At 41.4% G+C, this 18,454-nt stretch overlaps 1 protein-coding gene across 1 annotated transcript in view; it reads right to left on the bottom strand.

The window, feature by feature from the left end:
• Positions 1–11,270, bottom strand: part of LOC145390056 (protein prune homolog 2-like) — a 38,030-nt gene extending 26,760 nt beyond the window's left edge. The window contains exons 1-5 of the mRNA XM_080265132.1: positions 11,213–11,270; positions 8,728–8,849; positions 6,810–6,949; positions 5,979–6,084; positions 3,741–3,853 (exon numbers count right to left, since the gene is read on the bottom strand). Coding sequence (XP_080121258.1) covers positions 3,741–3,853; positions 5,979–6,084; positions 6,810–6,949; positions 8,728–8,849; positions 11,213–11,270 — 539 coding nt within the window. The remainder of the gene's footprint in view (positions 1–3,740; positions 3,854–5,978; positions 6,085–6,809; positions 6,950–8,727; positions 8,850–11,212) is intronic.
• Between the last annotated feature and the right edge of the window lie 7,184 nt (positions 11,271–18,454).

The following is an 18,454-nucleotide window of genomic DNA, read 5'->3' as shown; positions in this document are numbered from 1 at the left end:
CAGGACACACACAGTAGTTGTTTATGTGTGTGGGTTTATGAATAGACTACACTTACACTCAGGCCAGGACAGACATAGGGTAGTGTGTGTGTGCGTATGTGTTTGTATGTGTTAACAGAATACACATACAGAGTACCATGTGTGTGAACAGAATATGTAGAGTAGCATGTGTGTGTGTACGTGTGAATAGAATACACATGTAGACGTGTGTGCTACCCACACTGACACCCTCTAATTCCTTCAGCCAGGATTGGAGACGTAGCGTGTATATGTCAGGACTCCATATTATAATTACAAATCATAATAGATAGCATGATGGACAGATAGATAGAAGCAGCAAGTACGTGTGGACATTCAAGTGCATAAACATACATACCAGTTCTCACAAACCACTTACTAAAGTCAGTCAATAATATCTTTACAAACACTCCCGACGCAGTGCCAAGCGACATAGGTTTCATAGCACCTTTTTTTTTTTTTTTTTTTTTAATTAAACCTTAAGGATTCGTTAGTATGTTGCGTTTATTGTTTTGATATAGACACAATTTCCATCAGTAACCTTCAGAATGACACCAAGGTGTAATGTACAAAATAATTCGCTATGGAAAACGTGTTAGGAAATCTCGAGTCACATAATATGGGCCAAAACCTTATGACATCTAACCTTCAATCCGATGACCTAACAGTAATGAGGGGGAAGTGAAGACTAAAGCTCACCCTTTCAATTAGGAAAGTCTGCTTCCTAAATGAATAAAATTGCTTGTCGGTATCCACACTATAATGAACCCCTTCAATACCATGTCTACCAGATTTAATTATTGCAACTACCACGAGATTTTATTCAACTTATGACATCTCAAAACTCTTCACCTTAAGTGGAACTGCCGAGACAGACAAAGAAAGAGACAGACGGAAGCAGAGACTAACAGAGAGACAGAGGCACAGGCAGAGGAAGATTTAGAGAGAGAGAGAGATTGGATCAGTTACAAGGACAGGGAAAACTGAGGAGAGGAAATCAGGTAAGGAGAAGGGTAGAAGGACAGACAGAGAGACTGAGACAGAGAGAAGGAGGCAGAGACAGAGAACATGATGCAGAGGTGAGTGCATTCAACTGAATGAGGTAAACGTGATAGGATGCGGGGTTTGGAAGTGGAGGAAATGGAACGATTCTTTCAGTCCAAAATGGAAGAGGCTGAAAGAGTGGGCACATATTCATTCACGCAAACACTGATACAAGCACTGATCAGCGCATGCACGCACACTAATACACGCAGGCACTAATAGGCACTGGTACACACAGGCACTGATACACTATCTATCTCTCCATCTATATACCTAGGCTGCTTCCCCCAAAGAAAGGGAGGTAGCCGAGACAGGACGACACACTCCCCATTTACTCATCCATTCAAACACATTCATTCGCATCTTAGCCCCAAAGGGGAGAACGGACAGATCCTCACCGCACCACACTGCACAAGGGTCAACTGCGCAATGCAATCAGTGACATCAGCAGCAGGGCCCGACAGCAGAGCTGCTTTACCCCTGCCACATCATAACAGACTCATCCCCTTACCCGCACCTGACCTGAAATAGCTGATCAGACCAAATGGGGGAGAATATCCCCTCAGGGCTGCGTCATCACTTATTCATTCACAATTTCTCTCCACCCATTTCTGTCACACACAGCCACTCTTCCTTGCTCAACAGACGTCCCTTTTGCATCTAGCGCTCTCTTCACACTGTCCATCCATCCTATTCGTGGTCTTCCTCTCAGCCTTACACCTCTCACATCAGATCTAGTTATCTTTTTCACCAATTGCTCATTATCCATTCTCTCCATATGCCCAAACCATCGCAACACCCTCTGCTCAACTCTACCAGCCATCTCCCAAACAACTCCAGTTCTCCTTCGCACTTCATCATTCCGCACTCCATACATACTCCTCAGACACCTCATCTCCATTACATTCAAACTTTTCCTCTCTGCTACACCCATATTCCATGTTTCAGCCCCATACAATGCAGTCGGTACCACAACACCCTCATACAGCCTTCTCTTTACATCCATTCTAAGCGAACGACATCTAAACACTTTTTTCATTCCTCCCAGCACCTTTCCTACTTCATTTATTCTAAACTTCACTTCTGCATCTATTCTTCCATGCACAGAAACACGTGACCCTAGATATTTAAAACACTCTACCTCCTCAAGCAACTCCCCATTCAAAACTATATTCATCCCCCTACCATCTACCAACCTCGTACACTTCATCACTTGACTCTTATTCCCATTTACTTTCAATTTCCTCCTTTCACACACCCTTCCAAACTCCTCTACCAACTGTCTCAATCTCTCCTCTGAATCAGCCATCAGTGCAGTATCATCTGCAAACAGCAGCTGCTTCAGATTCCACTCTCCACCATCAACATTCACCAGACTAAGACCTCCACCTAAAACTCTTGCATTCACCTCCCTTACAACACCATCCATGTACATATTAAACAACCAAGGCGACATCACACATCCCTGTCGCAGCCCCACTCTCACAGGAAACCAATCACTCACAGCATTTCCCACTCTTATACACGCTCTACTATTTACATAAAAACTTTTCACCCCTTTTAGTAACCTACCATCAAGTCCATACAATCTTAAAACAGTCCACAAAACCTCCCTATCAATTCTATCATACGCTTTCTCTAAATCCATACATGCCCAAAACACATCCTTACCTTTCGCTAAATACTTTTCACACACTTGTCTCACAGCAAACACCTCATCAACGCATCCCCTCCCTCTCCTAAAGCCACACTGCTCATCACCGATCACTCCCTCTGTACCCTCTCTAACTCTCATAATTAACACTCTACCATACACCTTACCTACAGCACTCAACAGACTTATACCCATAAAGCTAGTACATTCATACTTATCACCCTTGCCTTTATACAACGGTTGACCATTTGAAGGAAAGGTATTAATTCATAATTGACTTAGTAATGATTCAACTGTAACAACTTTAGAGTAAGGGTTATACGTAAATGAGGACTATAGATTTTTCTTTGTAATTTAACCCCATATTTTTGTCCTTTTGCCATTTATTTCACATAGCTTAGTGGCAGAATGAAACAATGCTATACATCCTTAACATGGCAAGCATAATATTCTAGTGCTAATCTGTTGTTGTAACTAAGCATTCACAATGGAGAAATGGTAATTTTTGACCAAGTTAAAGTGAAATATTTTGGCTCCCCGTAATCACATGGGATACAGTATGAACTCATCCAGAAACTGCAAGATACCTACAAATATATGGCTCACTCCAAAATAGCCTCTGCTATTGTAATTTGACTATGTGATTGCCTAAGACATTTTGTAGTGCCTCAGAGCATCATCAGATGTTAAAATCTACTTGTTTGATGTGTATTTTGAGGTGCTTAACCCCTACAATTTGATGGCTTGTATTAAATATGTTTATGCTGTCTTTGGATGATTTTATCCACCATAGGATAATATTTTCAAACTGCCTTCATTAACCCCATCACTACCACAAAACATTCTAAAAAGTTGTCTAAATCATCTGTTGATTGCAAGCAAACCATAAAAGATGTCACCATTATGAAAAAGATAACAGCACTACCAAACCCACAAATAATGAACCTACCAATATGGAGGACCAGCTGTATGACAGAGAAGCACAGACTCTTTTGTGATGAACACTGATTACTGAAGGACTGACCTGACAAAAGGCCGTGTCATGACAACAACAGTTTTGACCCAGAAAGTGGGATGAACCAGGTACAGCCCCTGCAGGTTTTTGCGCAGGCGACGGTCAATCATCTGGGAACACCTCTGGCAACAACAATAACAAGAATGATAATAATAATAATAAAAATAATTATAATAATAATAATAATAATAATAATGAAAATGATGATAATAATAATAATACTGATAATAATAATAGTAATAATAATAATATTTTAATAATAATCATCATTGAAGTCTGTGACGAGATGCTTAAGTGGTCACAAACAAATCGCCTCCATTTCATCCAGTTCTCTACCATCAAGCTTCCCTCTCTCCAACTCACACCCTCACACATGTAACTCTCCACTTCGTCCCACCATCTCATCCCAGTTTCCCTTTTCTCCTCTCCCTCTCCAACTCACACACACTCACCTAGTCAGTCTCTCATTCTCCTTTTTTTCTTAACATGGCCACACCATTTCCAGATACTTATAATGCTTTCCAGCACATCCAAATCAACATGACAATGCTACTTAAAGTCAACAGTAGTCTCTCTCTCTCTCTTATGCCACATATTTCTCTCAAATATATCACTTCCACTCCTCTCACACTTGACTTGTTTCCTCAGACTATTAAAAGACATTGATATACTGTATTGTAGAGGTTAATAATTTATCTGTGTCTGTCTAGGTATCTGCAACTAAATGCCTTGGTCCCAGAAGGGGCTGCTACTGTTTAATCATCCACATGTCACTGTATCCTCCCCCATCAGCCTGCCCTCTCTCCAGTTCACACCACTGTTATTCAAAGAAACTTGGCTTGTTGTACAGAGTCTGTAACTTCTTCACCTATAAACTATCTATCTCTATCTATCTATTGCCAGACGCATGGGCACTGTCAGTAGAATATTGCTCACCCTTGTTGAATGGATGTGGAGAGGTTGCACTAAAACAACTAGTCAAAGTTCAGAACAATGCTGTTGGAATTATTAATAACCCTGCTGTTATAAATAAACTGCCTCTCCTACATGTAAGAAGGAATGTTGCATCCCATGCATTATTTTATAGGAACTTTTATGGCAAATGCTCAGATGAAGTTGCATCCATTGTGCCACCTCTCCATGCCTTCCGTCATGCTACACAGGCATCTGGTAGCGCGCATGACTGGAATGTCACACTGCCATGTTGTAGAACTTCTGCCTATCAGAATTCATCCATTTTCTGAACCGCATCTCTCTGGAACTCGCTTCCCTGTAGTTGTTTCCCCCCAGACTTCAACCTACAGCTGTTCAAGTCCAACTGTTACAGATATTTTATTAAATGGAGGACACCAGTAGTCTGGCGTATGGATTGTTTTTTTTCGTTATTTACTTGTTTTTCCTTCCTCTGTTCTTTAGTTAAATCTATCTATCTATCTATCTATAGCCTGACGCCCTAATCCCGCAAAGGGTGGCCGTAGACAAAATGCCTCCAAGTTGCTCTGTCACCCACCATTTGACTACCCTCCCCCCAACTCACCTCCCCCCTCCCTCATATATCTCTTAACTCCATCCCTCCACCTCATCCTCGGTCTACACCTCCCTCTCCCTCCCTCCACCTCACCTACATACATCCTCTTAGTCAGTCTTTCATTCTCCATTCTCTCCACATGTCCAGACCACCTCAGTGTATTTCTCCTAATCTTCTCAACCACATCCACATCCACCCCACAACGTTCCTTCACTTCTTCATTCGTCATCCTGTCCCACCATGTCACTCCACATGCTCCTCTCAAGTAACTCATTTCCACTGCTCCCACTCTTGACTTGTTCCCCTCTTGCAAGGTCCACGCCTCGCTTCCATACATCAGGGTAGGGATCACAATACTATCATGCAGTGACTTCTTAACTTCCATACTCACCTCCCTACTTCTCATCACTGCTTTCAGTGAACCAACAACCTTCCTTCCCTGCTGTACCCTTTCACGCACTTCATCCCCCAAAGTTCCATCCTTACTCATAACACTACCCAAGCACTTGAATATATATATATATATATATATATATATATATGATATATATACCTCTCCAGTCCTTCCTTCCATCTCATCCTCAGCCTTCCCCATCCCCTTCCACCTCACCTACACTCTGCTAGTCAGTGTCTCTTCTCCATTCCCTCCAAATGGCCAGACCTTCTCAAGGTATTTCTCATAATACTTTCCATCACATGATACATTGCATAATAATTACCTTAAGCCATGCAAAGGAAGGCATGTTGCCTCGTGTTGTGGCCCCGTGTAGATAGATTAGTATGTAGTCCTCTGCAATTAACTGGTCTAGTGTTGTCAGCACATACCTGTACAAGTAATATATAAGTTTCATATACCTTTGTGCCATTAATGTATTAGGTGGTCCATCTATTGTGCTCTCCAGTCTTGTCTGTTGCAGGAAGGACTGTCTACTAATGTGAGGAACAAAGTCATTTTGGCGGCCTCATGATTTTATTAATTAACTGTACAGTCAGTGAACATAATAGAATAAACAGTAAAAGGCATGAAAAAGGCTATGGGAAGTAGAAAATGATGCAGGGTATGCACTATACTATTTTTACTATAACATGGCTCAGATTTTTGTCCTTTAGTGGCTTATTTCATGTTGCTAGTGGGATAAAAAGACAATACTACACCTGAACATCCTTTTCATAGCATATCTTTATAGGTGACACCATATTCTAGTGTTAATTTATTGTTACAACTCATCATTAATGATGTTGACATGGTAGTTTTCGGCCAAGTTAGAGTAAAAAGGATATAGTATTGCTGACTGAGCTGTCCCAGCAACACATGAACTTTGGTTGCATAATACATGGATCACCCTTGATAAGTTTCACTTATATATTTTATTAAGACTTTATACAAGTTTCATATACTGTACTTGTATTTCCATTGTGTAAGTTAGCAGTACCAGTCATATAAAAGTAGCTGATACTTTATTTATATTTCCATATAAATCACTGTTCCAGCATTAGGCCTACATTATTTTAAAATACAGTAATTTCATTCAAGCTGGAAGAAAACTTACATGAAGAGGTTGTCCATGACATAATCATAGTCTTTGTGTGACCTGTCAGGGAGGAAGCAGGCAGAAAAGACGATGATGGCCTCATTAGCCCCTGGATAGTAACCCCCGTGGCTCAACACTTTCTTGTACGGCTCAATCACCTGCAACATTATCATCACCATCATCATCATCATCATCTCAACCTCTTTTCCCATACAAGGGTGGGGTGAGGTAAGGTTAAGAGAGCAATAAAAAACACTAATAAACTAGAGGGAGAACTATCTAATTTCTGCCTAGTTAACTAGGCTGCACTCTCATTCACTCACCATTCATGCTCCTGGGATTCTGACTCCACCTTGCAGTCACAATCCTTACAGAGAGAGTGATGGCCTTGGGAGAGGGGGGGAGAACCAACACATCATCCATTTTGGGATGAGATACTCTAGAAAATATGAGTATGAAACGTATTGAAGACAAGGAAAATTTATATAATTAATGCTGAACGTAAGAAAGCAAAAGATAGCGACATACAGTTAACAAATTAGAAAATTGCCAGATTTCGCAACTTCAAAAGCAGTGTTTTGGTGATGAGACTTACGGCAGTGTCTGAGGGGCAGGACTCCCATTGGATGGCATGGATTTCTAATTTTGAGCATCCTGTAAGTTTTTTAAAATTTGCCTCCATTTGCTGTGACAAATAATGATGCATTCTAGAAGATGTGGCAGCACATACAAGAGAGTTTGCTGTATATGCACAATATATTGTATATATATATATATATATATATAGAGAGAGAGAGAGAGAGAGAGAGAGAGAGAGAGAGAGAGAGAGAGAGAGAGAGAGAAAGTGAGGAGTGTGTGCTGCAGCACACGCTATTGATTTGTGATATGGTGTTTAAAGAACAAGTGATGAAAAAGAGGACTTATGTACCTAGGAGGAAAATATGGAAGCTGGAAAATCAAGTAGTAAGGGATGTCTTCTATAGCGAGATGAGGAGAGTGGTGGCTGAACAAGGAGTCGTAGACCGAGGCGTTAATGAACAGTACAGAGCCCTTAAGAACAATCTCTTGAGAGTTACTGATGTAATGTGTGGTTGGACAAGAGGACCACCAAGACATAAAGTAGCTTGGTGGTGGGATGAGGGTGTAGAAGCTGCAATTAAGATGAAAAGACTTTTCTGGGAATGGAAGAAGGATGGTAGCAAGGAGGAATACTTGGCTGCCAAGCATAGGGCTAGAAGAGAGGTATACAGGGTGAAGTCTGAGTCACAGAGACTTTTTCTTGATAACCTAAACCAAGGGTCTATCATTAATTTTAGTATTTGCCCCAAGTAACTGTACTCCTTGACTACTTCAAGAATTTCTTCTGGTATACTGATGATGCTCTTTGGTGTGTGAAGATTACACATTACAGTAGTTTTAGTCCAGTTCATCTTTAGCCCTACTTTGAGCCTTTCTCTGTTCGGGTCATTTAACATTTCTTGCAATAAATGTACCATCATGCAATCCCATTTTGCCCATATAAAAAGGAGCCCTGAGGCCCAGGGATAGGCTACCCATTCCTAATATTTATAGGCAATGGTGACCAGCCCCACTTTCCCGTGAGTGGCATTGTGCAAGCAAAGAGCTCCCAACTCCCTTCTCAGATGAAACCCATAGAGGCTCCATCTGGTCACAGTGCCTTAACCCACTAAACCACCAAAAACCATTTGCTTATACAGATATACTGACTGAAAGTATCCAAGCAGATGTTGCTCATAAAGGTGTACAGTACGTACTATGGGTGGATGGGGTTTACTGCTCACACAATACCATTCTGGGACAATAGATTGGTCATTCTCACTTAAAAAATCAGGAATTAAGTAGACCAACCCAGGGTCCCTATGTTCCTGGTGGGGCAATAAAAGATTGGATGATGGATAAATGATGATGTACTGACCTTCATGTCAATCCTCCGTTCAATTCCAGATATGACAACTGATCGCCATGACCGTTCCTCACTGGTTTCCTGCACTGCTGTGTACTCAGGTAGTGGCTCTATCCTTGGCTGAGGACCCAGACCTGAATCAAGATAGAAGGTTCTTGTTATCTATTCTTTTTTCTTCTTTTTTTTTTTTTTTTCTTTTGGAGAAGGGATGTCTTCATGTTGTGTCACTGATATAACCAGGCAACTCCACTGCCTGATAATGCTAATGCCCCTGAACTCTCATCCTATCCCCTGAAAAGAGGCTGATGGACTGCAGGGGAAGGACAATGTACACCTGCAGTCCACTGGGTTCATGTTTCAGATGAGCATGATGGCACAACAACAGCAGTTTTTTTTTTTTTTCCAAATAAAGCCACTGTAAGTTACAGAAAGATTGAGTGTTAAAGTTCTTTTGTCACCTGTAAAGCTCACTTGCCAATTTCCCTGTTTCGGTAGTAGATGGATGGCTATCATCAACTCGGGAGATACTACCACGAGAGTGGTATGTGATTACAAGCTCTGTAACAAGGCACATAATCATCATTCTCAGGCATGAAACTTTGACAAATTGTTAGAGTCCAGGATGAGACATTTATATTGTTACAAAGCTTACCGAACATCTCTGATATCTTTTTTCAGCAGTTATCAGCAACTGTAGGAAAGTAATTAGCTAGTTTTGGCACTTAATTTAGTTGCCAGTTCATATAAAACATAAGTAATAACATGATCAACCCTGTATAGTATGACGATTCCACGAGAGGAAACATGGCATCATTTTGCTTGTGCATGTACCTTATATATCCTACTGGCTGCATGGAAAAAACTGTGATATTATGGAACTTATCACTGTAGTGCATTTATTTTAGGTGAATAACCAAGGGGACGCATTCCTGCCTAATAACTATAGATTCATGAAATTCATGCAAGGTCACATGCTATAAAACTGCTTCAAAGAAACTTGGATTTTCATACAAAATCCATAATGTCTACCCTAATGAGCAGTTAGCTGTAATTTGCAAGTCATGTGCAGTCTCAGCATAAATAATGCTTTCCCATGTGGAGTGAATGTGGAGATGTTCCACTAAAACAACTGGACAAAATTCAGAGCAAAGCTATAAGAATAATTAATAATTCTGCAATTATAAATTAACTACCTCCCTTACAAGTCAGACAAAGTATTGCCTCCCTTGAATTATTTTACAGATACTTTTATGGCAAATTCTCAGACAAAGTTGCATCCATTGTGCCACCTCTCCATACATTCCCCTGTGCTACATGGGCATCTGGTAGCACCATGATCTGACTGTCACACTGCCATATTGTAGAACTTCTGCATATCAGAATTCCTTTATTCTCCAAACTACTTCTCTCTGGAACTTGATTCCCCAGATTTTTCCCCAAAACTTCAGCCTTCAGCAGTTTAAGTCAAACTGTTGCAGAGTTTTTATGAATGGAGGATACCTGTAATTTGGTGTATGATATTTTGTTTTGTTTGGTTTTTCCTTCCTCTGTTTGTCTTTTGTTTAGAAAAAAAAAAAAAGGACAAGAACCCAGTAAATTGCAGGTTGAAGTTGCCCTTGCATTCAATCATCCTCCTTTCAGGGGATAGGAAGACTGGGAGGGCTTGTACAACTGGGCAGTAGTATCACCCCATTACACTGGTGTCACCTTGTGAAGTCATCCCTATCCAGAACCATGCAACCTTTTGATACAGCCAGACCAATTGTCAGTCAGCAATACTCACACTCCATGATGGATTTCACCATGGGTGTCTGGAGAGGGGGGCAAGGGGGGGCAGCTGTCCCACCTTAGAATTCCAAAGTGTGTCTGGAACTTTTCCGGATGTCACGTATATTTTCGTTCCTTTGAGTTATAGCACATCAGCATATGAATACTTTTCGCCTGCAATTTAAGTACATCTTGATACTATATTTTATAGTGAATTATATGTTCAGTCGGCACATATATGTATAATTTCTTTTATTTTGCCCCCCCTAACAAAAAATCCTGCAGATGCCCCTGGATTTCACAGTTCATCCAGTGTATCTGTGTCAACACGGGTGAGCACATTGGTGAACGCGCCACATGAAAGCATCTGTGTACCATCTTCATCACTGTCACATAGGTTCTTTTCATGTAACCTTTTGTTGTAACCAAACAGCTCTTAGCAATACTTACATTCCATAATGGATTCCTGCCGTACATCTAGTGTGTCTGCATCATCAATGAACTTGTCTTGTGAAAGCACCTGTGTGTGATTGTCATTATTTCATATAACCCTTTGATATATTCAGACCAGGTGATGACATAATTATGGAGGTATGCAAAATGTAGGAGGACTGCTTGATGTAACAGAATGGGTTAAGGTAAGCCTGTGCCCATGGTCAGACACGATGAAATGGCTGTTAATCCTTTGCCCAGAGTTAACACATAAAGAAAAAGAGAAAAAAAAACTCACGCTCCATGATGGATTCCTCTAGTTCATCTGGTGTGTCTATGTCATCTGGCGTAAGCATATCAGTGAACTCATCATGTGAGAGCATCTGTGCGTCATCGTCGTCGTCGTCATCATCGTCATTGGTGTGTTGGCTGAGGGAGGAGAGGGAGTGTTGGTCATCCTCCACTGCCACTGTCAGAAGCTCCTCTGTCACTGTCAAACGTTTCTTCCGGGTCACCTCCAAGCTTGACGGACGCTCTGTAGAAGAGATGCTCAAAAATAAGAAACTGGGAGTGAGATTCTTGAACATAACTGTGTTTATGATCAAGGCCCTGTTGTAACTGTGATAAGTATTCCCAGGAAGGACAAAGAAAGGACAGTACAGTGTCTTCCCATGTCTCTTGTTCTTCCCAGAAAAAGAAATCTTGGTTATGAGAGATATTATCGTAGGTTAATGTATATATTTTTTGAGGGAAGAACAAGAAAAGGGCAGTACAGAATCTCTCATATCTCTGGTTCTTCCTGTAAAATACATAAGTTATAACAGGGAATCGATTGCAAATGTGTTTGAGAATCCCACCTTGGGATTGGATTCATAAATACACATAGCCCTGTATTTTCTTTGGTTAAGTAGGCCCCCCCTAGATTTTATCTGTGTGTCTGATATAATGTACCATTGTATCTCTGTTTCTAATATACTGTTGATATATACAGTTAACTTTTGTGGTAGATGGGGGGGACAATCATCCTGTCACTCAGTGTAGGGATGCCCTATGGTCTCTACACTGAGTGACAAGCCTAAAGGTTTCCTGTACCCTGGAAACCATTTACTACACTGGGTGGTAACCATATAACTGTTTTTTTTGGCAAGGTTAAGTATACCCCAGATTCCCCTATCAAAAATCACTTATCATGGCAAATGTTTTGGAGAGCCTCAGAGGACCCAATACCAGCCGAGGACCCCAACCAAATGGACAGGTTTCATGGCCATGTGGAATGTGAGAGGTGTGAATCACGACAGCAAGAGGGCGGAAGTGGTGAATGTGTTCAAGAGTGCGAGATATGCCATGATGACACTGTGTGAAACAAAGATGAAAGGGTGTGCAGTGGAGGAGTGGGAGGGTGTAAAGTGTGTGAGGTCGGGCATGAATGGGCGAGGAAGATGCAAGGAAGGAGTTGCTTTGTTGATGAATGAGGTGTGGCAGAATGGAATGAGAGATTACAAATGTGTCACCCTGAGATGTATGTATGTCATGTTCAAGTTTGAGAAGGTGAAAGTGGCTGCCACTGTGATTCTAGCATATGCACAGTGTGATGACAGGAGTGAGAGAGAGAAAGACAGGTTTTGGAATGAGCTGGATGAAGCAGTGGGAGAAATGCCTAGGAGCTAGAAAGTGATTGTAATGGGCAATATGAATGGAAGAGTAGGCACTGGTCCTGAGGATGACATAATGGGTTATAATGGAGTACCAGGAGAAATTGATAACGGGAAGCAACTGAAGGATATATGTCAGGAAAGGAGGTCCTGCATTTGTAACTCGTATTTCAAACACAGAGATGCACATAAATATACATGGTATAGAGGGAATGGGGATCAAGTTGAATGAAGCCTGATTGATTATGTGCTTGTGGAGGTCGATGCTGGGAATGGTTGCTGATACGAAGGCAGTAAGAGGACGATGTGGTCTGTCAGATCATATGATTGTGGTATGCAAGATCAAGCTGAAAGGAGTGAGGTGGACCATGAGAGAGAGGAGCAGTCAGGGAGAAAGTCTGAAATGGATCTGGACATCCTGTAGAATGCATATAGGGATTGCTTAGTTAGGAATGCTGAAGTGGTGTGTGGTGTGGCAAGAGTAACAACAAAGAAGAAAGGTACGGCATGGTGACGTGAAGAGATTAAGAGAGCGGTGAAGGAAAAGAGAACGAAGTGGCTGGAGTGGTTAAAGGACAGGGGTTCAACTGAAATAAGAACTGAATATATTGAGTGCAAGAAGCACGTAAAGAGACTAGTGAAGAGGAAAAGGAGATAAATGATGATCAAGGAAGAAAAATGAATGCAAATTCCTCTGAAAATAGGAAGTTATACTGGAAAGAGGTGCAGAAATGTAGAAGTGACAGTGGAAAGAAATGTGAAAGAGTGAAGGCCGTAAGTGGTAGATTTTTAACCCATGGGGATGAAGTAGGGACAAGAGGGAGAGAATATTTTGAAAGCTTGGTGAATAAATATAGAGAGAGCAGAGCCACTGTAAACATGATTGAGGATGCGCAGAGGAATGCTGTGATGGGAAACGTGACACTTGCACAGGTGAAGAATGCTGTGAAGTGGCTGAAGCATGGGAAAGTAGCTGAGGTGTATGCAGAGATAATTAAGTGTAGTGGAGAGAGCAGAATGAAGTGCTTTTTGGAGATATGTAAGAAGGCATGGATGAGTGAAACTGTGCCAGCTGATTGGAAAAAGGCTGTGATTGTACCCCGGTAGTTGAGCAAAGTGGGTACAAGGATTATTGTGGCATAAGTTTATTAAGTGTGGTAGGGAAGGTATTTGGAAGAATTATTGTAGAGAAAGTAAGAAAGATATCAGAAGTCCTAGTGAGTGGTGAACAGGGTGGCTTTAGGAGTGCCAGAGAATGTGTGGATCAAATATTTGCTGTGAGACAAATACTGTAGTGGAGAAGGCTTGTGAGAAGGACTTTAAGGTGTTTATGGCATTCAAGGATCTGGAAAAAGCATACAGCAAAGTAGATAGAGAAGGATTGTGGAAGATTTTGCACATGTACGATGTAGTTGGGAAACTGCTAGGTGCCATCAAGAGTTTTTATGATAGCAAATGAAGCATGTGTAAGGGTAAATGGGCATCAAAGTAAATGGTTCATGATCGGTGTGGGTGTGTGACAAGGTTGTGTGATGTCCCCATGGTTGTTCAGTATATATATGGATGGGGTGATGAGAGAAGTAAAAACATGAGTAATGGAGAGAGGGATGGCATTGGTATTGAATGATGATGGATGGAATATCTCAAATTTGTTGTATGCTGATGATAGAGTACTACTTGCAAATACTGGACAAGAACTTAGTAGACTAGTGCAGAGTTTTGCAGATGCCTGTAACTGTCGTGCCTTTGAAAGTAAAATGTAGAAAAGAGTAAAGGATGATGGTTATTGAGAAGAAGAGTGACTCCCAGTGTGATGTTACAGTGAATGGAGAAAGACTGCAATTGGCTGAGAGAGTTCAAGTACCTGGGTACAGTGATAAGAAAAGAGAGGAAAATGTGCAAAAAGAAGTGGAAAAGTCAAGTGACACAAGGAAGTAAAGAAGCTGGTGCTATGCTAAGACCTTGATAACAAACAGAGGGCTTGAGGCAAAGGTTGCCAAGCTGTGCGGGTAGGCTAACATGAAGAAGTGTTCCATGCCAACTTTAACATATGGATGTGAGAGTATGGTGTAGCATGAGAAATGAAAAGTCAAGAGTGAGAAGCGCGTAGAGATGGGACTGCTAGAGGATTGTATGTGGGTATACAGAGAGAGTGAGAGATAGGCTGTACAAAATAATGATTCGTGAACAATGTGGGAGTGAGGAAGTCTGTGGACCACCAGAGTCAGAGAGGGGAGTGCACTGAGATGGTGGCTGGTCATATGGAGAGAATGGATAACAAACAGAGTGAATTTGCAAAAGGGGTACATCTGAGCAAATTTGAAGAAGGGAGGAGGCGAGGTAGGCCAAGGAGAAAGGTGGAGGGGAGCATGGTGGATGACGTGTGTGAGGAAGAAAGGTATGGAAGTCAGTGAGGCTAGGTAACTGACAGGAGATCAAGCTGGCTTGACAGTGAATGGCCTTGTGAGAAGAAAGCTCAGTGATCAGGGATTTGGCACCCCTTATTAACGTGGACAGCATCCAGAGTGAATTCATATTGGATACGTTTATGTGCAAACTACAGAGTGTGGTGAATGTTTTTAACGTATCAGATAGATCCAGGATTCTGGAGGCTTGGAAAATGAATGAGTGAATGGAAGCATGGACCATTGTACTGGGCAAATTTGGGCTGTTCTAGACATTGCTGCTCCTCATCTGCCCTAGGGTGGGAAAAGAGGTCCGGATGATACTGACTTTCAGTTATCTGCCATCGACAATATACAGCTGAAGGCAGTATCTGGCTTGCTTGCTGAGCTCACCTACTGTTAAAGCAATATCATTCATGAGAGAGGAAAGTTTTTTTAGGATAGAAGGGTAGACAGGGATAGTAACACAGTATCACCTGGCTCGACGCTGGAATGTTCGAGCCTTGATGGAGGGTATTATGCAATATCTGGTGGCTTTCACTTTATTTGGCATAGGAGCTTGGCATGAATTATGCAGGATAATTGAAAGTTTACTGTACACATTTACAGTCACACTCTTCAGCCAGTCATCTGGAACAACACACTGATATATAATTGAGTTTTTCAAATAAGCAACTAAACCCACTCATATATATCTCCTGAGGCCTTCAGCTTTTCAGCAGTAAATCCAGAAACACCCACCACCTTCCCCAACTGCATATACATGCCTATCGCTCTGCTCCCAGTATCAGCATCAATCAAAGTTCAAGGGCCAAACTTTGGATCTGCTGACTCAAAACTTTCCCTGTTCCAGTCGACTCCTCAATTTTCAAGCAAACAAAGTTATAATGCTGCTCTCCAGGGATCTTTAATAATCTTCACTGTCTACCATTACCATTTTTTCATCATTCTTTGCATATACTGCTTACCTATGATATCCCTATTTTCCTTTTTGTCCCTGATTTTCTACCTTAAATACCATGTTCTTCCTTTTCAGATGAATAATGTTGGCAGTGATGATGATGATGATGATGATGATGATGATGATGATGATGGTGATGGTCATATGTATATTATAAGTTGATGATGAGTGATGGTGGTGGTGGATCCTTTGATGCTTCCTAAGTTTATAGTGATGATGACAGTGACAATGAGAGTGATGATGTTGATGAAGATTCTTTACATATCCTAAGTTGATGATGAGAATAATGACTGATCCTTTTACCTTTCCTAAGGGTGACCTGGCCGCTGTTGGGGGTGAGACAACAGCGGTGTAGAGAATAATCGTCCCTCTGTGAGGGGTAGACAGGTGGCTGTGAGGTTTCTTCCCTCTACTCTGCTGAAGCTCGCACTCCTCCCACACTCCTCACTGCCAGGCTCCACCAGGTATCGGAGGGTTGTCAGGGAGCTTGGGAAGTCCATACTGGGGGCTTGACAGGAAGGGAAATTGCTGACAGATAGACTGGATGCTTTAGTTTACTGGATGAATAAGTAGATCAGACATGATTGGTAGTTAGAATTACTAGACTGTTTTTTTTACAATTGACTTATATGATCAAATGGCTTTTAAGTGATTAACATTATTTTAGCACATTTTTTTCATTGGTGTTTTTCACTGCTACATTGCCCATTTTTTCTCATTATACCTGTATGTTCATTTCCTCACTTATATGACTTTGCATAGGACACTAAATTCATTAACAAAATCATTTGTTATACAATCCATCCACCCATCTCAATCATCCAATCCTATATTGCCCCTTGAGGAGTGTAGAGAGCCCGGGGCTAGGCAGTTGGTCCTGACATTTAAGATGAGAGTGACCAGCTTCAGCACTCAGCTCCCTGAATGGCACTACATGCAGGCAATCAACCCCAACCAATTCCCTGGATATAAAACTCTTCACCGCTCAACCCCCAATCACTCCCTTGGATATAAACCTTCACTGGCTCAATCTGATTGGAGTGCAATAATTACCCACAAAACTCACTGCAGGACAGCCAAAATTTGGTTATATGGTTACCACCCATTGTAGTAAATGATTTCCTGGTGTAAAAGCAGGGAAGGCTCCATCTGGCTTGTCACATCAGTGTAAGCCGAGTCACCCACAGGCAGAAGGGCGAAGAGGAAAGAATGAAGGAAAGAAAAGACAGAAGAAGAAGGAGTTTAAAGTTACCCATAGGCAAAAAGACAGAGGAAAGAATGAAGGAATGGAAGACATGAAGAGGATGGAAGGAAAGAAGGATGGAGGAGGAGTGGAAGAGGGGCAGACACCCAGCAGCAGCACTTACACTGAGTGAGTGGGATAGAAATTTGAGCATTCCCACCCACTTTCAAAATGCATCCCATTCATATAATGATGGCATGCTGTTGAGAAATAAGTAGACATTTTGTTGACCACAATAACATTCCTCTGTAGGCATAAATTTATAAAACTGCATTTTTCTTTTCTCCATCCAGTTGACACTACATCAAACTCAGTCTGTAACTTGCTTAACATCATACATGTACCATGTCCACTAACAATTACAGAATATATAGAAGAGTATGTATAATGCATGAATATTATAACCTCTTTCATGTTGTCTCTATATCAGAAAGGGTGTACTTAGGGTGTGTGTGAAGTTGAAGGGTGTATTATTATTATTATTATTATTCTGTGGTAGGTAGGGGCACTCACCATCCACTCATTCAGTGTAATGCTGCTCGCGGGTGCCAGCCCTTTCCTCTCCTCCTTCCTTCTTTCCATCCTTCCTCTTCTGTCTTTCTTTCCTTCTTTCTTTCCTCTTCCTTCGGTCTGCGGGTGACTCTACATTGAGTGACAAGCCAAATGATTTCCTGTACACCAGGAAGCCAAATGCTGCACTTGGTGGTAACTATATAACCAGATTATGGCACCTGTGGTTTAGTTGGTCATTAAGGCACTCCAATCGGATTGAGCCGATGGAAATTTATATCCAAGGGATGGTTGGGGTTTATTGCTCATGTAATGCCACTAAGGGATGAGTGCGACCAGTCACACTCATCATCAATGTCAGGACTAACCTGCCTTGCCCTGGCTCCTACTTCCTCCTCGTGGGGGCAACACAGATTAGATGATGGATGGATGGATGGATTATTATTATTATTGTTATTATTAAGTATGATTGGATGATGGATGGATGGATTATTATTATTATTATTATTATCATTTATTATCATCATAGAGAAGTTAGAAGGAAGAGTGGAAGATAAAAATGGTAGACTGATGGTGGAGAGGAGAGAAAAAGTGAGTAGACGGAGAGAGAACTGGGCTTTAAGGAACTAATAGTTAAATATAGGAGAATGAAAGAATAATGTGAGTATAAGTGGCTTGGGAGTGGCTGGGAGCAAGGAGGTAGGTGAGAAGAAGGAGGAAGAGATCAGTAGGCTGGAAGTAGTGGAAGCAATGAAGTAAGTAAAAATGG

Source organism: Coenobita brevimanus, unplaced genomic scaffold, assembly GCF_032717465.1.
Source record: "Coenobita brevimanus isolate Jiangsu-jjx unplaced genomic scaffold, ASM3271746v2 jjx.HiC_scaffold_2778, whole genome shotgun sequence".
NCBI classification, from domain to species: domain Eukaryota; kingdom Metazoa; phylum Arthropoda; class Malacostraca; order Decapoda; family Coenobitidae; genus Coenobita; species Coenobita brevimanus.
This window is presented reverse-complemented; position numbering and strand designations above follow the sequence as displayed.